The following is a 27,184-nucleotide window of genomic DNA, read 5'->3' as shown; positions in this document are numbered from 1 at the left end:
TAAAATTGAATCAGGGAATTTTACTGGAGTTGAAGGAACTCTCCCTTCTTCCCTTACTCCTTCCCTGCCATCTGCACCAGCCACTAATTTCTGCATAAAGCACAGCTTTAAAAGAGCTAGTGCAAATAACAAATGTACATTTTCACTAGAGGGCCATTAAGTAACCAGGCAGACAGGAGGAAAAAAATTAAGTCTCTGTTTATCTGACTGGGTACACTGCTAAATTGTATATTCCTAAAAACAACCACTGAACAAAATCAATGTAAATGAAGGATTTAGCATAATCGGGCAGAAAGAATTAATTCCCAAAAGTTTCAAGACTTGATTATGTGGTGTCAGCTTTATCAGACACACCTCCCTTCTCTCCAGACGACAGATTTGTTACTAGGAAAAACACAGAGACCAAACTGTTCATCTTCCAAAATTTAGGCTGACTTTGTGTGATTAAGATGGGGCAATTTGGATTGCAACTTTTTTTCAGCCAGAAGGCTGCAAAATAAGCCTGCTTGAAGTTTTGTCCCAAATGCTTTGACTTCAAGAGAAGAAACTGGCAGCAAGAGCAGAAATAAACACATTGCTGCATTGTTCCAGCAGGCACCAAGGCAGGACTATGCTGGGCAGTGAGTAGGTGTGATTAGCTCATTTGTCATTAGTTTAACACCAAGCAGAAAGCAGAAGTCGAAGTACACGGAAATAACACCCTCCAATTCTGATTAGCCTCTTGTTTATACCGCATTGTGGGAAGCTGAGGCTGCACTGGCTCACTTAACCCTTCTGCAGGCACGAATGTTGTAAGTCCCGTGTCCCTTGGAGAAAGAAAGGAACACCTCCCTCCAGAGTGTTAGCAAGAGACAGAAGTGATCCTGCAAACTACCACCACCACCATGAAGACATCAAATGCTCTTCTTTTCATCTTAGTCCTGCTTTACATCAATGCCAGCACACAGTGGCCTACGCACACAGTCTGCAAAGAGGACAACTTGGAAATATATTACAAAAGCTGCGGTGAGATTTTTTTACATTTCCATTTTCCTTTCAGCTGCTCAACAGAGTTGTTCTTATATGCAGTGAGTGATGCTTATAAAGCCGGGCAATGAATGGAAGGGTTACACTCCCAAACCTGAACTGGGTTTCACATCTAAAATATTTTTCATGTTTCAAGCACAGCTGGTTTTGGTTCACACACACACAAACCTAACTGTATTTAGAAGATAATCAAGAGGAAATAATGTAACAATTCAGAATAATAAACCGCTGTGAAAAACCCAGTTTAGCATGAAAGAGAAGACTAAGATCTTTATCTTGATCTTAGGTTTAAAAAAAAAAACTAGGAAGACCCTAGGTCTCTAACTTTTTTACCCCTGAGATGAAACAGGCTCTTCAATGTACTGATCTGCTGCTTTCCTAATGTGCAATGAGGCTGTGGTGATGTGCTTTCTGTCCTCCCACGAGGAATGACAGGGGACCCAGTGTGACAGTGGGAAGGATTCATGTTCTCCGCCATCGCCACTGTGCTTAGTGAGACTTCGGCAGCAACCCTTACCAGAGGCATTTCCCAGGGATCACAGGCTTTTGTTTGTTCTTTAAATCTGTAGAGAAGAAAAGGAGCAAGCTACACTGGAATTGACTGAAAATGAATTCACTGAATGGTGCCTGCTTTCCACCTCTTGCTTTGCTGGCCGTGTGCCTTGCCTATTGTGCTGATCTGCTTTACAACTGGGACAAAGGGAATTAGATTCACAGACGCCTCATTCATTTTCCGCACGTGATTTGAAAAGCGATTCGTGGCAAATGAGCACCCTAGAGTTTGTTTTTCCAATTCATCCAGTTACAAAGGGTTTTCCCAGGGGCTTTTCCTCGCCTGTAGCTTTCATGCGTTTTTGCACACCCATTAAAATAAAGCCAGTGAGGGACAAGAGAAGTAAATAAATATTTGTAATGCTATTCTTTACTGGCCTGCTCCCAGGGGACTAAAGTCAGGCTTCACGTTCTATAAATGGGTGTAATGCCTTAAGAAAATATTTAATTAGTTATTGAATACAGTCTTTGGTGTTGCCTTCATTTTAGTAAAAATTTATTGCGTAAGTGAGTTCTGTTCCCTCAACAGGTCTCAGTCAGCATGAGATGCCTTGACACAGAGGCACAGGCTACAGTCTGAGTGAATTCAAAGTATGATGAATTTGTCTGCTGGCATGTGCCAGTTAAATGTTGCTTCTTACTGTGCACATCACTGGCCTAGCTAACAATATGAATTTGTTTAGAGTCATTTGTTTCTGTCACTTCCTTTGGTTTGCCATGAACAGAAAGATAAGAGGTACATTCATTCAGGGGGAATTCACAGCTTGAGAAGCACGAGCCAGAGATCATAAAGGTCAAGTCCCACCACTTAAGAGTGGTCTTCTGTTCTCCTGGGCACAGCTATGGGAGATGAAAAGATTACATAGATGTGGAAACAATGCAAGAATTAAATAAGATTCCTTGTTTGAAGTCAGGTTCCTTTCTCCCTTGCTGCTCTGTCAGATTAAAGTTGAGGCAACTCACAACTGCCATCACAATGTCCTGCCTTGCCTTTTTCCACAGGCTACCACATGTGTAGCATCAGCCCAGGATACACCATCTGCATTGCTGCTGATGCAGTTCATAATCCAGCAGTTTGCACAAAGGAGAAGAATTTAAGGTGCTTGGGGTCAAGCCCCACAATCTACAGGTCAGGAGGATCAATCCAAGTACACTAGTCCACATCTGCTTCAGAGAAGACCCTGTCCTTACTGAGCTCACTGGCAAGCTCACAGTGGTACACAAGGTGCTGATCACCCTTTCAGGAGAAGGGGAGCTTTGTCCCTACTTCATTTCACTGTAAGCCATAACTAGATGGGCAGAACATAACTCCATTTTTCATGTGTCCTGCCAATTGTTCTCACCCAGGAGGACACAGCTTGTCAGTGTTTGACAAGACCCTTTCCCATCAAACCTTTCCATTACAAATTTGTAATGGCAGCAACCACAGAGTAGATATTAGGCAACTTCCCACACTCTTTAGCTGTTTCAGAGGAATACTGCCCCATGTGTCCCTCCAGTCTGAGAAATCCCTTTGGTATTTCCTGCGCCACTGAAGGTATCAGAGGATGTCCCATTTGGGGGATAACAGGAGCCACAGTGAAGTAACAAGTACAAAATCTTGGGTAAAGGATTGCCTGTTGGCTTCAAGAGGGTGAGGATTTCACCTCTAATGTTGTTATTATAGACTCTAGGATGCTATCAGGGAATTAGGATTGAATCAAGTAAAATATAAAGATATTAAAAGATTTTTTTATCAAGTACTTCACAACTTGTATTTAGAGCTTAATGTCCTCTCGCAACAAATTATTAGAATTCAGTTTGAGCATTTAAAGAGGAGCCAAGTATCCATTTTTGCTTTGCTGTTTATCAGATCCTCTCCTATAATGCAGTAAAAATCTGACTAAATTCAAAAATATGGGCTAATATAACTGTGATTAATGCAACAGAGAAATTTAGATGGATAACTGAGAAAGTGAAGCCATCTCCTGCACCTAGGAGTAAGTTGCAATTGCTGGTCACAAGCAATTGCTCTAGCTGCATCCTGCTCCTATAGCACGTAAGATACAGGCATGCATCAGGTCCCCAGCTTCAGCCCATGCTCTGGATCCTACAGAAAGCATCCCCATTCCCACTCAGCCACATCAGACTAAATGTTCTGTAACTCCAAGTCATGCATCAAAGGAAGGGGCTAGACAAGATCCTAGTGATTGGTATAATGCAACCGTAAAACAGAAATCAGACAAAAAATCTCAGCACCAAGTCCATGGTAAGAAAATCAAGCTGAGAGGCAGGTGGTCTAAAAGCAGAGTAAATAGACAGTGTGCTGCCTCCTCTATGTAACCACAGGAGACATAACACCGAGACAGCCTATAAATAGCAAGACATTTCCTATTAGGGCCACTCTTCCTCCCAGGAACAAGTGACAAAAATGAAGGAAGATCTCAAATGACCACAAATCACTTTAGAAAACTGGGCAGAGATCCTGAGATAAAAGCAGCACAGGTTAACATCTCTGACTGAGAAAAGAGAACAGTAATTGGCAAGTCTATGCACAGACATGAAAGGAACCTGCTACATAAATGGCCAATTTCTACCCCTTTTAATTTCACTGTAATAATGCTTTTGATCTTTCTAGCTACATTATAAAAGGCAATTGTCTGGGAAGGGAAGGGCAGGTAGGCAATGGTAACAAAATGCCCTGGGCAGATTCCAGTGTTATTTGAGTAATAGGCATCCACTTGGAAGTGCAAAGTGCAATGCAGTCAGAGACAACAGAACATAACTCCCTAACAAGTCTACTAGCACCTGCTTCTAGATCATTCATGTAAAGCCTAATCGTCTTAATTAGCCATGAAAACATTGTTAGTATGTCGTGTTCAAATGGGACCCCCTTCATAAGGGAAAGCAGGTGATTGCTCTTGCAGACACATGAAAAATATTTTCCAACTATTTTTACAGCTCTTTCTTGAAATGTTAGGTGGGCCTGTATTAACACTTTAGGGCTTCAGAATGCCTGCTTTTGTTTCAACCAGCAAGCTTGGTGATTATTTAATTAAATTATTTAGATTAGGGCCTGGGAGATCTTAGAGCTGCCCACGGCCTAAAACTGTAGGTTTCTTTAAGTGCAGAAACAAACACTGATAAGACAGAAGGTTCTAAAAAAAGGTATGGACACCATCAACCATTAAGGACTCTGTTTTCTCTGCACTGGAGCAAATAACAGGGAATTTCAGGGAGCTCTTCAGAAGAGTCAAAGTAGTAGTATTCAAAGATGACATTTTCAGAAATATTCCCAAGACTATATAAAACACTGCTTAGACCACATGAGATTTTTAAATATAGACAAACATTTTTCCCAATTCATATCTGATTTTGTTTTCTTTTTCTTCTGTTTTTCATCTGAAGCAAGGTTAATAGCCATTAAAATTTCAGGAGAAGGAGCAAACAATCAGTATTCATTTCAACCTTCTGAATTAAATATGAAATTGGCTGTACCCTTCATAAGTTTTATATCTGTATATCTACAAATTTTAAAATAATAAAACATATATAGGGATATGGGTAAACGTTTGCTATAATTCATGTCTTTTGCTAGACAAAGAACCAGGGCAATCTGGTCATCTAAGAAATTATTTTTACATGACAATGCCTATTCCAAAACAGAGGAAGGTCATGCTGAACTTATGTCCAATGAGTTCCATGTTTGCTTGCATAGTTCTATGTCACACTTGAAGCAGTGTCATTTCTATAAACCTTTTTCCTGGCCTCCAGTGACACAAAAGGAGAGAGTAGCACTGCCCACTTCAGTACACACTTGCATTAAATTGCATTGGTAGATAGAGGAACTCTCATTTGTATGGCTTTTCTTTAAATGTATGAGCTCAGATTTGGATCTCTGTTAAAATGGCCCCTTGAACTCGACAGGGTGTAGAACCCACTCTGGTCAGACAGTGCATTACAGACATGCTCCTGTTAAACTCTGCATTGAGGGATCTTTTCAGTGCTTAAAATAAAACAAGTGGAGACAGAGACCAATTAGCTCACAATTTTCTGATGATTTGTCAGTCCTTTCTGAAGAGTTTCAGACTTAATAGGGTCCCCCTCACACACTCATTATACTTTCTCCTACATACTGAGAGATCAAAAATACTATTTTTCTTAAATTCCACTTGTTTCTTTTTTAAAAATATACCTGCTCAATCAGCAATACCAGCTTGTAAACAGTACTGTTAAATTGGCACTAATTTTACAGCATATCACATTCTGTTCTCTATGTCAACCAATGTAACTAGTCCTTTTCCCTCCCTGACCACACACTTATATTCTTTACTTAAAGGATGTAAGTAATCTGATAGCTTCAGCTGGGAACGAAAGGTCTGCAAAAAACTTCTCACTCATGCCTCTTCAGGGCAAAAATTCTTCCAGACACTTGGTAAAAAGAGGTTCTTTTTCCATTATTCTTTGGATTTTTGGCAGACAGATTGAGCCAGATGCTTCTTTTGGACTTATTTATTTATTTCCCTCAAACAGTCTCCAGCAATTGCTTCTGCTTCTAAATTATTTAAAGCCACACGACACCAACTCCTCTCTGATCTTTTGTTGCATAGATTGCTAATGGGCAAACAATCAAAGAACTTAGGAATTCCACTTGAAAACAATTTTTTGTGTGTTTATTCTGTCCAAGCAATCTTACTGTCATAGCTTTGCTGTTGAACTCATCTGGTATAACTTATTTATTCCAAGGGGAAGACCAGATGTGTACATGTATATTTCTGGCACCAGATCCTGACAAACTGAAACTATCATCAGAATCAAGGTAGCATAGTTATGAGTGTGCATGCAAATCTTTTTTTTTAAATTTTTGTCCCTCCATGAATTAAAACTATCCCATCTATTCCATTCTCCACATTTCATTAGAGGATTTAAACTTTCTTTTTTCTATGTGAACCCTTGAGGTGATTCTGAACATCATTTTACCCTTCTTTCAGGTGAGGAGAGTACTTAGTAAGTTTTAAAATGTAAATGACATAGAGGAGCAGGAGACAATTTCATACCTCCAAGGTACTCTGGCAAAAACATTAAATTCAGGACCTAGACTTTAAATCTTTCAGTAAAATCAATATTAATGCTTTCAGTGAGACTAGTAGTGGAGAGAATTAACCTCAGCTGAACTTCTCCCACCAGGCTTTAAATTCTCCCATCTAATTTAGTTCTCAGTGGTTTCCTCACAGAGCCAAATTCTTCACCAAATCAATTAAGGTCCTACACCATGGACTGCAAAAGAGGGTTGTTTATGTTAAGCACAGACAGCCTCTCCTGCTTATCTCCAGCTGATATATCTAAACTGGTTGGCATGTTTTTCACCTACTCACTTTTGCCATGTCTTTGGTTGCTGTAGCCACTGAGTCACTCAGGTAAATGTAATGATGAGTGGTAACAGTTCAGAAGGCAAGCCATAGAAAATTATGTTCTATCCTTTGGAAACATATAGGAGAGACATACCTAAAAAATGGTATATTACATTACAGTTAAGAAATACTGTGGGCAAGGAAATATTGTCATTTGCTCTTGGATACTGAATCTGAGCCTATGGAGGGAGCCCTCTAATACACTAAACAGGTGAGTCACAGCCATTTTAACAATTTGATAAAAATTTGAGATAAGCTCCTGTATTACATAAAGCAGAAATTATCAAAAGGCTGCATAAAGTCAGGAGCAAAAACAAACCACAGTTGATAAGTGCTCCTATGCAAAGCTTTCTCTGTAAGCCTCTAAGAAATAAAACATTGTTACACTTTCTTGACATTGCCACATCAACTCATCTAAAGCTGTCATCAAGGCCTCAAAATATATCTGGACCCTGCTATGCTTAGAACCCTACAGACCCCTTAGGACCCTACAGTTTAGCAGAGAAAATAGAGGCAGGAGATCAGACGCTCACAGCAATTTAATATCCATTGGCAAAAACATCCAAAGTATTTTAAGAAAAATTAACACCTCAAAATGAAAAACTACATCAGCATTATTGTGTGTTGGTGTCACTGAACCACCTTTAAGGAGGCAACCTAAAACTAGGGAGAAACAGTGGCCATCAGGGACAAGATGCCAAATGCCCTTTACAGATTCACCACATACTGAATCAAAACCCTTTGGTCTGTTCCAGATGCTGCTTTTAGACTCAGGAGAGCTTCTAGCTGCCAAAAGCTAGCATTTTGAAAACTACCACAAATTAATTCAATGCTTCAGTTTCCTCTTCACCTGAAGATGGATGGCTCCTGTCAAATGATCCAGCAGTGATCAGGCAGGTGGGAACCCAGCTAGTTTCCTCAGCAGAGGGAGCATGCCATTCCAACTGTAGCTTACTGCCATACTCCTGTAGTGGATTTAAAGACATCATAGGAAAATGGGAACATTTAGCCCATTTATATGCTGCTGACTACTGTTCTGTATAATCAGCGGTGTAGCTGCTATCCCAGAGCATGGCATGTGTCTGACAGCAGGGCAGTTTCCAGCAACGTTTGGTTCTATTTCTGACACAACTCTGAAAGTCTGTTGTGAATCCCCAGTCATTCTGGCAAGCACTAATGTCCAGAGATCTCAGTCTCAAGTAGGGCACTATGAAAAAATTATTAAAAAAAAAAAACAAACCAACACATTGAAGAGGGAAGAGACAGCTCTGATTAGGAATACAGGCAGTTACTGTAAGCATTTTATTCATCTAGTTCATGGTGTTTTCTTACCAACAGAAGAACAAAGACTTTCTCTCTCTAATACAGTCCCTGCTGGGCCCAGATTAATGCAGTATTTTCTTGTTACACTGCTGTAGTTGAAGCCTGCCCTGTCTGCCTTTCTCTCTCAAGCTAACTAGGACAAATCAGGATTATCAAGTACAGATCTATATGTGCTATCTCTCAAAGCCTGCATCTTTCAGTTTTGTCCTCTTAAACAGGCTTGGACAAAGATTTGTCATACCACACAAAGCACAGAAACTCCCTTTTCCCAAATACCACCTCTGGCAAAAGCAAGGAAAGAGCCTTCAGATACTGAGCCTCCCCTCAAGCCTCAGCCAATAGCTCTAACAAGCTTGCTCCCAGGAAAGGTGGTTCAGGCAGGAAAAGGCAGGGAGACTCAGGGCATGTCTTTGACAAGGCTGCTTGCTGCATGCTAGTGACACCCCCATCCCCAAACACAGCCCTGCACAGGCACAGAGCCCCTCACACCTTCTGTCTTCACAGGGACTTCCCTCCACCTCATCACATCAGCCTGGTGCCAGAAAATCTCTTCCTCTCCTCTCCACCTGACATTTGGAGTAGTCTTCTAAGTTACTGTTTCTTAATATTTGCACATTTGGACATCATTTATACTTCCCAATGAGTTTTATTTGAAATATCAAAAGACAAAATCTTTGTCTTTTATTTAAACTAACTTTGTAAGGCACTGAAATCACCTTGCTCCAAAACTAAGGTCACAGGCATCAGTCAGTAATGCCTGTGCCTCAATCTAACCAAGAAATATATAAATGCTCTATGCATTACCAGTGTTCAGTATTCTTGGGAGAAGACTGGAAATTATTTAATTTGTATAAACCCTTTTTTTTTAAAGTCACATTTTAAGTTTCTTTTGCTAGTGTCCTGGGCTTTTTAGTTTATACTGAAACCAAATCTTCAGGCTTCCCTCTACAGCCATCTAAGTTTTATCAAAAAGGAAGCAGTTATTCACTGCAGTGGACATCTCCAAAAGCTTTGGAGGTTTGGGTTTAAGCAACCTCAGAAACCACAAGTTGATAGTACTGTTTGCAAAGAGGAACTCCCACAGTCTGTAACCCCAGGACATTAAGGATACACAAACTCTAATCTTCTCTATTCCTTCTCCTCTATGTTGCCTAAGCAAGCCAGAAAAGTTCAGGTGATAAAACATACAGTGATTTCTGCAAATGAGGCCAGAGTGACTGAACTGAACTAGGCCAGAGTTCCAGTCTGAATTAGGCAAAAGCCTGGAGCTGGTCATGGCTAAGGCAAATGTCTTGGGATGGAGCACTCTGATGATAAAGTAGATACAGCCAGTGTGAGTCTCACAATTTATTCTGCTGTCCTCTGAACAGAGGGTCACTCTGCCCCTCCCAGACACGTCTGGAGGTGGCAGTGGCATGCAGTGAAGGCAGAACCAAAGGGAAGTTCATTAAACTGGAGGTGCTCAGGGAAATGCAGATGCATAACCAGAGAGCTGCTAATTCACCTGATGCTTCTTCCTCAGTAGCCTATAAGTAGATTCCAGTGTCAAATATAACCTTGAGCATTCAGGTTAATTTATTTAAATAGACATTAAAGGGAAATTGTTGAATGAATACATAAAGTCTGAAATCCCAAACAGTTCCTCATTCTTTCCCTCTCCTTTCATCACCTTGAATGTTATAAAGACTAATGATTTAATTTTATTAAGAGCTTTGAAGGTAAGGAGTATTGGGTAACTGCTAAATGTTTCTTCCTTGTGCTAATTTCCATCTTCTCTAGCATCAGCTTGTCCTTACCTGACCCTAGCCAAGTGCAGTTGTGCTATTTCATTCCATTCTGTGGCTTATCTGCTCCTAAAAGTTTTTGAATTTTGAAACACCCAAAGCTAACCAGTTTGGAGGGTCTTCTTACCACTCCAAGGCTTACAGATGTGGACTTTTACAAGCAAAGCTCATCTGCTTGCTGCTGCTATTCACTCATACCACTGATTTTCGTGGTCATATGGAAACAATGTGATTTTAGAGCAGATTCAGAGGAGAGGAAAGCCAGTACAGGATAGTAAAAAAGATTGAGGGGGGAAGAGGGGGAAAAGGAGAGAGAAGAATAAAAGACAGAGGCTGTTGCACACCAGTGCAGCAAAATTCCTAGAACAGGTGCTTCCCATCTGGCCATGCAGTTTCTGTAACGCCCATTTAGTCATCTAGCAGCTCAGGCTCTGAGGGACATTGCCACAGTGGGTTAGCATATTATCATTCCCAGCTGTCCACTTCATCCTGTGCTCTGGAGATCTCCTCCCAGGAGGCTGTAAAGGCAGCCCCAGCTCACAGCCCTGTGCCTTTGTGCACACCCATGTTCAGCAGGGGCAGGAGCCACTGGCCCCTCAACCACGGTAACCAGGGGTACAAAAGGGACTTCCTTCCTTCCTGTTGTCCTTGTCACTGAGGTTACACTGCTGTAAATATGTCTGAGCTAATCTACCTATGAACCTTCTGCCAAGAACAAAAGCAGGGGGAAAAAACTCTAGAAAGAAAAGTTCAGGAACTCATCTGAGCTTCTAGGCTGTACTACACACACCTGCTCAATCTTCTTCACTGTGGTGCCAGTGCATGTGGAAAACCTCATCCCAAAACAATATAGGAACAAATCTCCACCCAGGGTACTTGAGTAAGGGTGAAATGGGCGGTGGGATGCATGGGCTCAGCTGGCACTAAGCCATGTCAGGGGTGATTGGTAGCAAGATGCCAGGTACCCAAATTCACCTCTCACAAAGCAGGGTACTACGGAAGCCAGTCTTCAGCAAAACCCAGACATTCAGTGCTAGATACAGTTGAGAGCTCAGCCTCAGCCACAGCATCAGGTTCAAATAATAGATCTGGAAGATCTTGGAGTGCACTGATGGTTTACAAAGCCAAAGGCTTTCTCGTTTCTCAGAGCAGTTCCCCAAAATTTAATACTGCCTAGAGAGAAACTTGAGTCAAAATTCTGCTTCCAGACACTTTTCGTGCTAGCTGTAAATATGTTGCAGCCCAAGTCCTTCTCACTAGATACACAAAAAATGCCCTTTTCCCCCTCAGTAAGCAGATTTTCACTGATAAACCTCAATGTGTTTGCAAAATTTCCAACAACATTATGAGTGTTGGTGATTTATCAAAGCTGAACTGGAAAAGCAAAATTCTGCAACCAGTTAAAGAGTTTTTAGCTTCAATTATGGGAGAGGGAGCAGATTGAAGGGAGTAGGTGGAGGGAAGTCTGGGAACATACAGTACTGTGCACCATGAAATGTTGCAGGGAAGTGGAAGGCTGAAGGGCAGCCCCACGTATTTTAGAGATCTAACAGTAAATGTTATTGCTCTGCACATGTGAAAGACATAACATGTATTTTTTTCAGTCTAACCAGCTCACTTCAGATTGAAGCAAACACGGAAGAATAAGTATTAAACCTCCATAGGAGACGCACAGTGACTCACAGTTGTACATCTGAGATGAAAAACAAAAACGGCAATTGCCTTGAGTTGCCTTGGCCACAGGAGGCACTCCTGACGATTTAAGGAAAGAGAGGGATGGCACAATCCCTTAGTGCATAAAGCCCAGCTGAATTTACAGACTCCTTCACTTATCATGCAGCTAAACCCCACAAATTTCATTAATTTTGTTATAATAGCAACGTTTCTCCCTACTTGTTTGGGAATCCAGACTCCCTGGCACCATAGCTTTAGCAACACAGTCATTCTTTCAATTGATTTCAGCAGGAGGTCCCCATATATGCCACAGTATCTAAGATTGCAAAGTTGGATTGCTAAATCTGAGCAGGAATTTCCACAGGCACGGTCAGAAAATTAATTGGGGTTCTTTTGGCAGTGGAAAATTTTACATTTGTCAGCAACAGAGTAACAACAGAAAATCCAAGTGCTCCAATTCACAAAGTTTTCTGGAATGCCTCATGTGAGTGCTTCCACACTCTCTTCTTCCCTGAGGACCAGACAGCATCTCCTGGATACGTCAGGATCCTATGCTGCATCACTAGCAGAGCAGTAAAAGACATCCATGGCCACAATGCACTATGAAATGTATCATCTGTCAAAGGAGCTCAACCCATAGAAATAAACAGATATCCAAACTAAAATTACCCTGAGATCAGGGTCATTGTAAGAAGCCCAAGCTTTCAAAAAAATCTTGGTTTCATGAACATACCCTTTCCACTCAGTGCTAAGAAATTTTAAACAAAAAGTTCAAATTCTAGCCCTAACACCACAACTTAGTTTGTTCATTAAAGTACGGCCTAGTCTCTTTGAAAAGAAAAGGGCATTATGTATGTTCTACTGCCATGTTTGACCATAACTCCCTCTTGAAACTGCAGAACCAACAATTTCAGTAACTCACCAACCAGCACTATTTGTAGGCATCAATGCCCAAATTGCTCTGAATCTGAGCAGCTGCTTCCTGAACCTTATCACCACACCACACACAAAACAAAAGCGAGAGGGGCTCTAGCAGAAGCCCAGAGGAATGCGGAAGCCAAGCCCTGAGAGATGGCAGAAACCAGAGGGGAAGCAGGGGTAACGGTCCTGGAGAAAAGAGAAGTTTGACATGCTCTCCAGCTGGAGCAGGAAACAGCTCTCCTAACCGATTCCAACAGCTTCTGAAGCTGCAAAAACAAAGCTGGAACTGACAGGAATAAGAAAAAAGAGGAAAGACAGCCCTCTGACTGTGGCCACACTTGATAAACAACTGCAGGCACTAACTTTTTGTCCCAAGCAGATTATGCAACTGCAGAGACTGCTTTAGTGGTGTGGAGGACAAAATCCAGCACAGGGACACAGAGCTTTAGAAATATCAGTTCTTTTTATCTCCCTCCTTTGAACAGTCATTTTAATTTACTCAAATTTAGGGCTCGGCTGTTAGCCCACACTGATAGTCTGTGGGCTCACAAAGCCTGGCTTAGTTAGAGCCCTCCAGGTCCTCTCAACACTTTCATTCATTCTGTGATCTCCTCTAAGCAATCAGGTTTTGGTCACACAGGCTTGCTGATTGCCAGCTGCTATAGCTGTGGGGCACTGCTGCTAAAACAGGGTTAGACTATGGGGATGCTGGCTCAGCCTCACAGAGGACACTTGTGACTCAAGTTTCACCACAGCATCAAAGGAAAATTCTCCCAACCTGTTATTTTCAACTCAGTGAGAAGATTAGTTCAAGCAACAATAACTTAGAAAGAGAACTCAGTTCCCAAGTCTATATTTATCACTACCAAATCTGAGTAAACCAAGGAGCCTATGGCTGCTTCTGCACATGCCACAGTTGCTTCTCTTTTTTCCACTGAGAACCACATTGGATGAACAGGCTGGCTGGAAAGCCATAATGAGGGACAAAACTATGCCTAAAGCAAGTTTGAGGCTCAAGGTATTTTTCCAAATTGGCCAAATCTTTCCCCTCCTGCTACAGCTTTGGAAAACAATTGCACATTCTATTGGTTGTGGCAGCCGAGCTGTCAGTGGTTGCTGCTGCCCGTCACCAGAGAGTGACATGTCAGCAAGCCTTCAGGCACAGCATCAAGTCTCATGGAGGCTAGCAAGGAAGAAGGTGGAAGTGGTAGGAAAACAATTATGCTTTTACAAGAGTTTTAGAGCTTTTTGCAGAGAAAGGGATACTGCAGGAATTGGAAAGAATCACATTCATGATAATTATCAGTCAAAGGGCTCCCTTTGGCCCCATAGCTCTGCTGAAGTCTCCCAGAAAAGGAGAAATGTAGAATATTTTCTGGCTTAGAATATTTTCTGGCTTAGGATGACGGACCCAGAAAAAAAAGTGCTGCAGTATCTCAGTTAACACAAATTTATTTTCAGTTTTGGACTTTTCATCCCACTCCAGAATTCAGTTTCCTAATCAGCTTCACGAAGCCATCTTGTAATGAAAATTAATTCATAAACATCTTCATAACCAATTGCTCCTCAGTGCTGAGGAAGAAATGGCAATGTGCAGAGTCTGGGAAAAGCAGTCATGCTGAGATTTCACCATTAAATAAGCATTGTCTACCCACCATTGTGGGGAACTTTCCTTCTTTGAGCTTGGTTAATTTTCCCACACGGTAGATTCTAACCTCACACAGGTGAGCACCTGAGTGCACTTCAGACTGAAGGGGCAGGAAGGACAGAAGTAGCTATTGAATGCAGGGTATGGGAGCTCTAAGCACTTCTTGGAGAACTTTTAATAAATATGTAATTTGTTTTTTATAACATTTTTATATTTTATATATTATATATACAGTCTCAATAAAGTATCTCATTAAAGATACAACTTGTAACCCACTACTTTGTGTCTTCAAACAGATCCCCAGCAAGATTTTGCTCTCAGCATTGACCATTGTCCTGATATTGCAACCCACACCTTTAACATCAGAGCTGCAACGGTCCTAGGTAAGTGAATTGCTATTTTCTCATGCTGTACACAGGTAATTCATGTGTGAGTGCTTGTATTAAGAAGTAAGCAAGAGTGACAATCTCCTATAAAATATGAATGGGCTTCATTTCTTAGAAATTTCAAAACCTGTGCAGGGCTACAAAAATGTCAGTTCTGTTATCAGCTCAGCCTCAGACTACATCTGTCACCCTAAAGAGGTCATATCAGCTTTCAGCCCCTATTCTGCTCCTACTCTTCATTTGTACACACGGAGAGCCAAGGGGGAGCTGCTCTAGAGCTCATCATCTTCATAGCTAAGTCTTCTGGGGAGAGTCTTGTTGACTCTCACACACATTCTTGTGTCAGTACCTCACCAAATTTCCAAGGTTGTGACCCTTGTAGGTAGGGGTCTGAATGGACTCCCACAGAGCAATGTGGGGATACCCCTCTGTCCCTCCTGAGTATACAGAGAAACGTTCTGGGAAAGTGCTGGCCTGAGGCAACAGTCACACCATCAGTTTGCCACCTGCACTAGCTGAAATTACACCCTTCAGCACCTGACTGATTAGCAATAAAAGGTAAAAACTGGATGCAGACTTTAGTATTAGCCATTGCTTGCTTTGTGATTCTTTCGTGGGAAAGCCACCTCTTGCAGACCTGAGCCCCAAGCTCATCTAGATCCTGTACTACCAGAGCATAAATATGAAAGTGCTGCTGTGTGCTCTTGGTGTTGAAAATAAATTTGTGTGCCAAGCATTTTTTAGCACTTGGGAATGCTTCCTTGCATGCAAAAGGTCTCCCTTCCTGTGAGACATGCAGGCTATTTGTCCAGGGAGCATCAGTTTTCAGGTGGCTGCAAAGGTAAACAAGCCGGAAAACAATCACATTACAGACATTTGCAAATACTTTTCCCACAAGTCAGATTACAGGACCTCTGTCTAAATCCAGTAGCCTCACTGGCTCTGCCTGTGTCAGCAAGCCAGGCACAAGGAGGCAACCTCCTAGCACTGCCAAGCTGCTGTGCTGGTCCCTGGCACAGGTTTGGCTCAGGCCGGTTACTGTTTTCCCAGGCAGCAGTTACAGATCACAGGGTGCTCCCAGGGGCCCATTGGATATGATGCCTCTGCTAAGAACACAAGAAAAGTTTAGATGTAAGGACAGGAGATTTGCTACACCATTTGACCTCAGAGTCAGAAAATGGTCATGAACATAGTTTATTTAACAATCAAGAGAACGGCTATTATGTCCCCTGTCATGTACCTTGAAGGGCCTAAAGACCTCTTCCTGAAGCACAGATTTCTATGTATCGGGAGTCCTCTGTGAAGAGAAAATGTCTAATGCTCAAACAACAGGGAGGAAAAAATAGAATCTTTTTTAAAATAAAGTAATAAACCTGTTTATCCTTGCACTTTCTCTGAGCTCTCTTTCTGCTTTGTGTGTAGGACACAGCATCAAGGAGCTCTATGTCAAGCTGAACATGATCGTAAATGGAAAGACTGTCCTATCCTACTCCGAGACGCTTTGTGGGCCAGGTCACGCTAAGCTTATTTTCTGTGGAAAGAAGAAAGGAGGTAATTTAGGTGGCGCTCTCAGTGTTTGATGGCTATTGAATACTCCAAGCAGGATGTGCCTGCTGTGCTGTTGACTGCACCAATACATCGTAATATTCTGTTTACTTCACCAGCATGTTAATGGTGACAGGAACGCAGTAGGACAGAGACATTTTAATTTAAGGGCCTGCTTTTCCCCCCAACCTGTTTGCTTGCTTTACTTTTAATCACAGAATATTGCATGCCCGTGGGATCTCAAGTCCATTAGAAGTAACTGTGGTTATGTGACCCCCCATCCACCAGCAGGGAGGTTCATAAGCCCTATTTAGAGGCACATGCTTGTCATTGAGCAAGAAGTATGACAAAAATAAAGGCTAGTTCTGTAAAAGAAATGGCTGAGCAAACAAACAACTATTCTGAACATGTTCTTCACTATTAAGCAAGTCACACCTCCTGGCGTTAAAAGCAATTCTTAAATCACTTTATGAGAAAATACTCTTGAATAAGGATATTTGGAACAAGATACTATTTGCTACCATCTATGGTTTGCATCTTCTTTCAGTTCAACATGTGCCTATGCAGCAGTCAGATGAATTCAGCTCATGCCAGTCACACTGCCAGCTGGCAAAGACTTGCTCTAGTTGGTTTAGAATGCTATTGCTTACCCCCAGAAAACCCCCCAGACATCTCTGGGCCCAGGTGAGCCTGGGCACCTCAAGGGCCCTTCTGACACAACCCAGGCTAGGTAGTACCAAGTTAGCTGTGCCATGTCTGGAAGAGCTGTGGTCATGCTTCTGGACTGCAGTAGGCATGTATCCATTAATTTTTAAATCCCCCTCACATCATGATCATCTATTTAGGCTGATTTTATAAAAAATCAAGTAGAGCCACAGAGCAGTTTGAATTGTCAGAGCACCAGCTAGTTACAGAAGCTCTGCTTTCCTTGAGTCACTGTCATCTTCAAGCTGATAACACTGCAATAACTCATGTGCAAGGGCCATGAGTTTAAAGACCATGCACAGCACTACTGCTAAGACAGTTCCTGGAAAATTACTACGACATTTCACACTGCACAAAACTATCACAAAGAATAATAGAGAAATGCTGCATGAGCAACCAATTATGTAAATCATGTGAGCCAGATAGACAAAAAAATTAAATTCAGAAGTTTCTTCAATTGTGTATTGAATTACAAGAGAAGAAAACCCACCCACAGACCTACTGAAAAACTATCTTATTCTGATGAAGTACTTAATAACATCCTTTAGTGAATACATTAAGGAGAAGTAGAGTCAGTCCTGAGCTGAGCACAAACTGCTATTCACTCATTAAGCTACAAAGCCAAAACCTCCTGGGGTTTCCAAGTCTCTTAATCTTAAGCTGACAGGTGATTGTTTCTGTTAATTGAGGTACATTACGACATAAACACATGGTTGGTTGTTTGAATAATACTATATATCTTCGCTTAGAAGTACCCCTACTTCAATGCAAAGACGTCTGCCGTGCACTTTTTAATACACACCCTCTCATCCAGTAGCTGTTTTTATTTAGTAATTATGTCACAGTGGGAAAGAAGTGAACTTTCTGAGACAGGTTCAAACTGAAAATGGGGTATTTCTTAATTAGTTGACAGTTGAATCTACTCCATATTTTAGGACAGAGAATTGAGCTGAAGACAAATTTAAGGCAGTTCAGGCATAATTTACCATATTAGCACAGCTGTAAATCTGACCCAATGCCTGTGCACGAAGGACAACTTGTGAATGGCCAAGTATGCAGACTACTAAGACACAGGAGAGCAGAGAGCCCTTTCAGCTGAAGCTTTTCATGAAGAGCCCTTTTTTCGCTGTTGTATGGGCAACATTTCCAACATCTGGCCAGACCTGACTCAAGTTTAAATGTAGTTTCGCACAGAATTTGCTTGCCTTTCACAAGGAGGCCAAAAATTGCCTGCCTCTCCCTCTCCCAAAATTAGACAGAACATCATCCTTCTACAGGTTTTGTTGATCCACTTACTTGTGGGGAAAAGCAGAGCACAAGTTACAAGAAAAAGAGAGTTTTAAGAGCCGGATGTGGCAAAGTCTTAGTTATTTGAGGGAAGTTTACTTTTTTTCTTTATTTATATTTGCTCTCCTATAATGTTACAGTTTTTTCATGACTAGAAATACTCTCTGTGCTGGAAAGACTTAAAATAGCTGGACATTTCATGTTCATCATAATCATGCAGTATTTACTGTTTTTGTTAACCAAAGGTCATGTCTGGCACTGCTCACTCAGGCTCATAAATAGGATTCCAAGATCTTTTTCTTTGAGCTCTGTGTCTGTTGTGAAGTTGTTAGCTGAAAGTTTGCAAGGAAATTTGCCATTGTCTATTTAGGAACAATAGCAACAAAATTGCTAAATTCTTTGCGGCATAACGTGACTCGGGCCTTCCTCTTTTTTAGTAGAATGTGCTGGTTATTCCCCATTTCCTCCAAAGAAAACAGTTACATAAGATTTAACAGATTTCCCAATGCAATCACTAAAATCAGAGTGGAAGATCTACCAGGGTAATATTAAGCAATGTGCCAACCACAGCTTGCAGGCTTAAGCAAAGCTACCTGACAAAAAGATAGCTGCCTCCTCTGCAAATTTTCTTTTGGGCTCAACTGACATAGGCACCATCAGACCGCTTGCACAATTCCTTCTGCACACATCCCCAGACCATAGAGAAACCCCCACCTTGCTTCAGACCTCCATTCTTTTACATTACTGTCCCTTTCAGCAGGTGTTACAGTGAGCAAGTTTCTAAAACAGCATTTGTGAATAAAAGTAGGGAACATAACATGAATTAAAAGACTGGCTGTCACCTTAAGAATGTTGGTAGCTGTTTCTGAGAAAGCAGCTATACCACAAAGCTAGGTCTTTGGGCTGACACACAATGCCATCTTGCTTAGCCCCTTCACCTCACCTTTTCCTCACCAGTAAGAGAGTGAATCTTTCTCACCTGGCCATGTATTTACATGTGTTTTGTCCCACTCAACTATACATCTATAGCTGGCAGTTATTCACATCATTCCTACATCCATAGCGCCCACAGAAGCTTGTGTCAGTTGCATCGGTGCAAGATTGTGTCCTAGAAGAACTCCAACATGGAGCACTGAAGTTCTAAAAATATTTAAAACACAGAAAAAGGAAGAGGTGGGTGCAGATGTACAGGGCCTTTATATAGTATAAGAGTGTGAGAACACATAAAGATTTTCAGTGAAAGGAAGATTTGAGAAAGAGGAGTGAGAATCTCATTATAGGTGTTTAGTCAGGAAGGAGAGGCATCTTCATGACAAATGATAACTAGTAATTTGAAGTAATCCTCAGGAAGTTCTTACTTACACATTTGAAAGCTCTGCCTCAGACTGGAAACTACTAAAGGCATGCTCACTAGCAATGAAAAGGACTAAGTCCTTTTGGTAGAAACAACAGTGAAAAGCTGATACAAAAATACAGTAGTATCACCTTGATTCAGTGGTACAATAGAAATATTTTCTAGGCAGTTCAACAGAAATGACTTTCAGATAAATCTATAAGAAAAAGGGCTGAAAGCAAATCACTGATGACAGCATCTCTGAGAGGTACCATAAATTACCAGCAGACAAAAAAAGAAAAAGGGGAATATTTAATTGGAAAAATGCACTCATGGTTTATGCTCTTCCAAATGTGTGAGCATTTTTTGCAACCATATTTGAGCTTTTCTCTAGGAAGACCATAGAATTCTTTCAATAAGACAGGCTCAGTGTTTGTGACAGTTATACTTACTGCAGCAGATGTGTTCATCCTCTTTCAATGGAGGAATGTAAAAATGTATGAATATGTGGAGAAAAAATGCATAATAAGGATGCCGTGATAAACTGCAGGCCTTCAAGCCTTGGAGGTTGTTTACACTTCTGGAAACATAGTAGAAATGGAATTATAGTAGAAATCCCCATGCAACTGGAACACTGAATGGTCTTTGAAAAGCCTGATCCACTGAGGAGGTTTCCATGGTCCAAAGTGAATATGAAGGATAAAATTCAGCAGATTTATGAATCCATAGTATTTCCTGACAGGTCTCAACTAGCTGAAAATGAAAGCTGCCCTTGCTTTCCTATAAGGACATACTTCCAAAGCAGCATAGTTTCCCCCTCCCCATTGAAGCAAGGAAGGTTACAGAAGTTTTCTAAAGAACTGGTTACAGAATACAGAATTGTTGGGGTTGGAAAGTCATCTAATCCAGTTCCACATACTTCAAACAGGGCCATCTGACAGCCAGTTGCCCAGGACCCTGTTCAGGGTAAGGTTTTTAGATATATCTAAGGATGGATGCTCTACAACCTCTCTGGGCAACCTCTGCCAGTGCTCACTCACCCTCACAGTAAAAAAAGTATTTCCTGATGTTCAGGAGAAGCCTCCTGTGTTTTAGTTTGTGCCCACTGCCTCTTTGTCCTGCCACTAGGCACCAGTAGAGACAGCCTGGCTCCATCCCCTTTTACAACCCCACTTCAGGTATTTGTACGTATTGATGTGCTGTCCCCTAATGTTTTTGTTCTCTAGGCTGAACAGTCCCAGCTCCTTCAGCCTCCTCATTGGAGAAATGTTCTAGTCCCTTAATTATATCAGTGGCCTTTCTCCAGTACCTCCACATGATTCAGCTGAACCACTGCAAAACCCCTGGTTAAAAAGAGCTAAATAAGTGTAAAGATGGAGCATAAAGCAGTAAATGCAGACCTCAAACTGGACAAGCAGCACCTGCTGCTCCACATTGGAAGGCTCCCTAAAAGATAATACAGCCCGTGACAGTGATTTCTTTGATAACAGAGCAAAGGCATAGTTACAACATATCAGAGCAATCAAGGAAAACTTCTCAGAGTGGGCTGAGGCAGAGCCCTGAGACTGCATTCATCTAGTTACTTTATCACAGTGAAGTGTGTGGGGAAAAATAGCTTCTACCTACACTAGATGAGAGATTAGCATTGCCATCATTTCAGAAGCAAATTTATGGCCTGATGACACCTACTTCATTTTAAAATACAGGCTTTGCAGAGCCTGAATGCTGCATCTATGTTTTTAGATTCTGGATGGCTTTCTGAGAGCCTAGATGAGATCCTAACAAGCCACGTGATCCAAGAGAAGCTTCCATGTCCCCATGCAGAAGGGCTTTGGGTGATTGTTCACAGCCCAGTTTCCTCTCCACCCTCCTCTGCTGTCATCCAAGATTTGCTAGGCTGTGAGTTGGCTGAAGAAATGGTAGTCCTGCAAGGCTCTCTACTGAACAAAAGGACACGCAAAGCACGAGCCCCAGTGCTGCATGGCCCACACCACCCTGAGGGGGCAGCTCCAATATGCCTTAGATCACATTTACACACACAACTCCCAGGGAGTCAGTCACCATCATGCAGTCTTCAGTGCCTTTAATTCCCATTTAGAGTCTATTAAAGCTGTGAACCAAGAGGTGGGCTGTACTGTATTTTTAAAATTTTTGAGTCACTGCTCACTGCAGTGGAAATGTGTCAGACTCCTGGGCTCTGGCTTTGTGCACAGAAGCGAGCAGCAATGGTGACTGCTCTCTGAAAACAACAAGACTTCTTGCTGTCCACATGAATTAGCCAGGGATGCAGAGGGGAATGAGTACAGAATTGCTGTAGCATCGCTGATCAGTTTGAGATTGACAAACCAAGACATACTTATTTTGTTCTTTGTTTTGTGATTAGGTTTTTCAGGGCAACACTGAGTTGTTTTGCATCTTCTCCACCTCCCAGGATCTTCACAGCATTACATTAAACAAACTTCTCACTAATGCAAAGGTGTAGAACACTGATGATACCTCAGGTTTCTCCTTTTCCTATTTATCTTATTGTCATGATTGTTTCACATAATTTTGTTACAAGACTAACGTTTCATGTCATTTGTGGGAAAAAATTTGTGGACTGTTTTCCAAGTCCATGCATGGTGAGATGGACCATACAATCTAAAGATGCTACAAAGCTTCTATCCAACCTTTCACAAGAAACATTTTAAACCACCAGTGAGACTAGACTAAAACTCTCTAGAAGTGACAAGCATCAAAATGCCAGCACATACTCATATAAACACGATGAAACACTCCTCTGTCACTGTCAAAGTAAGGAATATTTCATGACACCTACAAAAAAGAATCCTTAAACAGTTCTTAGACTTTTCCATGACTTGTGTGGGGCTAGTTGTGCAAGAAATTCTGAAATACAGAAACATCTACAAGTTTTATTTTCAGTCAAGTCTGCACAGTGTGGCCCAGTAAGCTATGAAGAAGTAGGAGGAACTGCAGAACAGCTTGCTAATTCTCTCCATTAATGCCAAAGTTGCCCTTTCTTCAACAGCCAAGAGCAGGCATGCCTTGTATGATTAGGGAGATGAGGATTGGAAGGTGGAACTCCTAGGCTCTATTCCAGTCACCAACACAGTTGTGATGGCTTTAATACCTCATCTAACTTCTTGTGAACGCTCCCTCAGCAGAGAGACAGACATGCTTTTATTACTTTAAAGTCATGTTCAGCAAGCAGTCAAGAGCCCACACCTACACAAATACTCAGCTCAGATTGGTTTTTCTAAAAGTTACCAAAACAGTACAGTTCAACTGCTGCAGGTGCAGGTGTTTAATAGTTTGTGCTAAAGGACTTGAGTCTGGCAGTCCCCTCCTCCCCTTTCATTTTCAGGATGTGTGATGACATAGGTACTCCCACCTGGTTGTGCAAAGACATGTCCCCTTTTCCATTCACATGGGCTGCAGATGCTCCTTGAGCCCAAGCTCTGCCTTACTTTCCCCATAAGGCAGTAGACATCCTGATATTTCCCCCAAGGGGGCTGTTGCAGGACTGTGTATGGAGCATTCTGCAGTTCCATAATACTTGTCACTGGAGGCTTTGAAACACCATTACCAAAAAAGTATCCATGATCAGCTGGCTTTTTCCTTCCTGTGCTGCATGTCTAACCATCCATCACCATTGTTGCTTTCCAGAACATCTCTATTATGAGGGGCCAGTCACATTGGGAATCAAAGAAATCCCTCAGGTAAGTTGGTTGCAGCTGAGTTCCCAAGCAGAAGGGCTTCCCAGATGAGGTATGGTCAGAGGACTACCAGCAGTCACCCCAGCACATTCCAGGCTTCCCCACCTGGCACACTGGATCTGATAGTGTTTTATATGAATAATCCTTTTCAATATGAAATTAAGTGGCTTTGCTTATAAAGAGTTACAGAGGCACTACTATCCAGCAACAAAGTTTTTTTTTCAGGATAGCAGATGTCTGTACCAGCATTAAGTCAGACAGCCATAGAGTTCTTTAGCAGGCTCCCCCTCTCTTAAAATAGCAAGAAAAGAAGCAGTTCCAGGGGACTCCCGAGAGACCAAGGCTGCAATTTTGCTCAGCCCTTAGTGAAGTGAACAATTTGGAGAAGCTCATTCATCCTTTCTGGCTATAAAGGCATTTTAGATAACTACTGCAATTTAACGTGTTCCACTGTATGTACATGGTGTCAGGCAGAGAGACCAAGGTCTTCTAGGTGGCAATTGAAGGTACAAGTTATTAGGCCAAGAATACTTTCTCTGAATTTATGGAGCCTTAAAATAAGAAAATAATTTCTTAGGAAGGTGAGAAAACAGGCAGTACTCTAGACACTGCTCTGAATTTCCTGGCCATCCATTACAGAAGCTTTTCACTCCACACACAGCTAAGTCTCCTAGAAGCTCAACCAAATCACACTGCAAAAACAGATAGATTCAAATGCTGAATGCAACAGTCTCTTAACTGGGCACAGCGTGAAGATATATTTGATCAGTACATAACAAAGGATTTTTTAGAGACATACAACGAAGGAGCTGGATTGAAGGGAAGAAGGCAAAGTCTTTTGATTATCAAGGCATCTTGTTGAGAATGTAGCAAAGAAAGGATCACAGTCACCGCTGAAAAAGCACAGAGTTCAGGTGGTCAGTCAAATACCCCTTAGATTTACTTGGAGAAGCACAGCATGAGCTCTCAATTCTTCAGCAGCAGACATAAAATATATGTCAGAGGCTCAAAGATGAGGTCTGGGATGTGCTCAGCATTGGATTGCTCCAGGCAGGAAAAGAAAACAGGATCAGAACAGGGATACAGAACAAAGACATGAGTCCCAAAGAACTGAGCTTGCCAAGACCTGCAGAGGTGATAACAAGGATAGTTGGCTTCTGGGAAGATTGAGCCTCCTTAAGTGCTACCATCTCATATGTCTCAATCTTCCTTTGGTGATAGCAGCAACCAGGACCTTCATTTTCCCAACGCTTTCATACAGGGAGCTGGACCCCCGTTATGCAGGGTGTTATCCCGCCCTAACCAGCCTGCTTCCCTGAAGGCCATACCTACAGAGTCTGTGTTGAGCACTGCCTTTTGATGTCTCACACAGGAGTGCCTGAGCTCACATCAATCATCATACTGCTGCAGGAGCGGCTTTACTAACATACTTACGTAGTAAAGCCTCAAGACAAACTGAAGAATAGGTCTTTAAACCAAAGAGAAGCCATAGAAACATGCACACAGACCAGTAAAACTCCAGTTCTGGGCAAATTAGCTGAATTTTCAGCTAGTTTCTGGAGTCAGAAACTCCAAGACTGATCACAAACCTCTTTTAATAACATTTTTCACCACAAGCAAAAAATTATTCTGAAGGAGAAAAAAGAAATCTAACCACTAATAAGCAATGGAAATTAGTTATTATGAAGTCTCTTCTGTGAATTAAACTATAAGCTTTTAGAGAGTTAATATGCTTGTGAGAAAAGGAATAGGAAGCCTCTTTTGTTAATTAATCAATCAGGCAAATAACACCACAAAAAGGAATTATTCCATACAGCAATCATCTTCTGCTCATTGCAAAGAACAGCCTCATCCGAGAAGCCTGAGGGGTGTTTGCACACTCCACACAGGAATTACAACCAGGCTCTATTCTCAGGAGCATGTTGCCATTGGGCCTCTCTCTAAATTTAGATTTTACTCTTAACTTGAACCTCTCTATGAGGACACAGGCCAGGTATTGCTTTAAAAATCCCATTGTAAAAGGCAAATGCCAAGAAGCCTGACTCATTTCAGCCGTGCCTCCTACTCCACAACCAGAAAGGCTCTAAACAGGGCAAGAGCATTCTGTGGTTAAAAGCGAGGAGGTCACTGCTGCCAACCTCTCCTACCCCACATTTTGCTCCCCTCTGTGCTCCAGCAAAAAACCCCAGGAATAATTACTGCAGTGCCAGCAATATACAGTGAATAAATCTAGTTCACCTCTTCTTCCAAATCTGTTAAAGCCACCTTGGTCACCTCCCCGCATAGTGCTTCTCCAAGTGTCTGGAGAGAGCCATCTTGACCTATACAAGATAGCCATGGCTTCTTTAAGGTTCAGATTTTTTTTTTTTTGGTAATGATATAAGTTCTCCCTAAAGCCTGAATTCATACTTTCAACTACACAGACTACTTCTTATTTTATTATATAGGAATTCATTATAGATTGAGTCATCTATACACACACTTCCCCCAGTGCACTGTTATAAAAATTCATATCACTAACACTGAACAACAAGATCCATGTAAGAGAAGTGCCAGAGAACTGAGCACCTTTTTCTCCAGTTACTAAACAGCACAGGCCATATTGTGCTTGCTTATAAGAATCATGAGAATTTACATATTTACGTAATTTACAGATTTGAAGGGATTTTTTAATGCAGCAAAACATTTCATTCCCCTTGCACTGTTTAATTTTCAATTTGTGCTGTCAGCATTGATATCCCTGAGGAGAGTATTTTGGCAGAAAATATGGGCACATCCTTTACCACCTCTGAAACATTTGGTGCAGGAAGGTTTTGGAGGAACTTGATGGGAAAAGAATTGTTCTGTTTCTAAAAAGAGGAGTCAGAAACTTAAGCAGTTATATAGTACTGATGGGCTAATCTCTTGCTTTGCATTTTTCTCCTACAGGGAGATTACACTATTTCAGCAAAGCTGACTAATCAAGATAACGTCATTGTCGCTTGTGCCGATTTTACTGTGAAAAATTATTTAGACTATTATTAGCAACAAACCAATTTCATGAAAGCTACAGACTACCAAAACTATTCAAGTCAAGTAGGCTGCTTGCATGCTACAATGATTCTGAAGAAAATAATCCTCACATGGTGATTCTCATGCTGTTCCTCTTTATAAATTTGCTATTTTCAAGAAGTTACTAGATCCTCTAGTGGTAATTTTATCTCTAAACGCACACTGTAGCCTACTTTTTTCTTCTAATATATACAGCTGTAAAAAGAAAGTATCTGATACCAACACTCTCATCTTAGGATGAAAATAGCACGAGGCAGAACAGGCGAGAGCCTAAACACTTTTTGCAGTAAGTTATGGAGGTATCCATTTCTAACACAGGCTAGAAGATGACTTTCACATATATCACATATTATGCAGTTACAGAACTCAACATCTTAAATCTTCTCTGGAGCCTGTCTGGAGATTCCACAAGCACAGCTTTCGTTATAACTACAGAACAAAAGGAAATAGGATGAACATGCCTTTTTTCCAGTGATCAATGTCATGTCATTGGATTCATATCATCCTAGTCTTCTGGAGTCTACCTGGAATTTTTTGTTCTGTAATGTCTTTTAAGTGATGCGTGAATCATTCTGTACTTAGGCTATGCGCTCTTCTTGCTTCTCAATAAATTCATAATGAAAGACTGTTTTTTCTCATTTTTTGTCATGATTCTCGGATCTCTCCAAAGTTTAATGGGGGAAAAGGATGATGAGGGAAACAAGTTCAAAGAGCACATTTTAAAGACGAAGTATCAGTCATGTTTACACATATTTTATATTCACAGAGGAAAAACTGTTCCTTGCTGTGAAGCCCCAGGAGAAGTAACACAAATTATATTCCAAGTGCAGCACATCCCCAGAC

The 27,184-nt window shown here is 41.4% G+C and overlaps 1 protein-coding gene across 1 annotated transcript; it reads left to right on the top strand.

The window, feature by feature from the left end:
* The first annotated feature begins 745 nt into the window (after positions 1-745).
* Positions 746-26,967, top strand: LY86 (lymphocyte antigen 86). The gene is made up of 5 exons (XM_030943159.1): positions 746-1,005; positions 14,615-14,701; positions 16,127-16,255; positions 23,241-23,293; positions 26,219-26,967. The coding sequence occupies exons 1-5, from the start codon at positions 885-887 to the stop codon at positions 26,312-26,314; spliced, it is 486 nt and encodes a 161-aa protein (XP_030799019.1). The 5' UTR covers positions 746-884; the 3' UTR covers positions 26,315-26,967.
* Positions 26,968-27,184: the final 217 nt, after the last annotated feature.

Source organism: Camarhynchus parvulus, chromosome 2, assembly GCF_901933205.1.
Source record: "Camarhynchus parvulus chromosome 2, STF_HiC, whole genome shotgun sequence".
Lineage (NCBI taxonomy): Eukaryota > Metazoa > Chordata > Aves > Passeriformes > Thraupidae > Camarhynchus > Camarhynchus parvulus.
The sequence above is the reverse complement of the archived record's forward strand: the minus strand, read 5'-3'. Positions and strand labels throughout refer to the sequence as shown.

What these genes read in the sequence shown, in the direction of transcription:
- LY86 (XM_030943159.1), top strand. Translation starts at nt 885, where the DNA reads ATGAAGACATCAAATGCTCTTCTTTTCATCTTAGTCCTGCTTTACATC. An exon ending in CTGTGGAAAGAAGAAAGGAG is followed by an intron (nt 16,256 to 23,240) that starts GTAATTTAGGTG and finishes GTTGCTTTCCAG; the next exon opens with AACATCTCTATTATGAGGGG. An exon ending in GAATCAAAGAAATCCCTCAG is followed by an intron (nt 23,294 to 26,218) that starts GTAAGTTGGTTG and finishes TTTCTCCTACAG; the next exon opens with GGAGATTACACTATTTCAGC.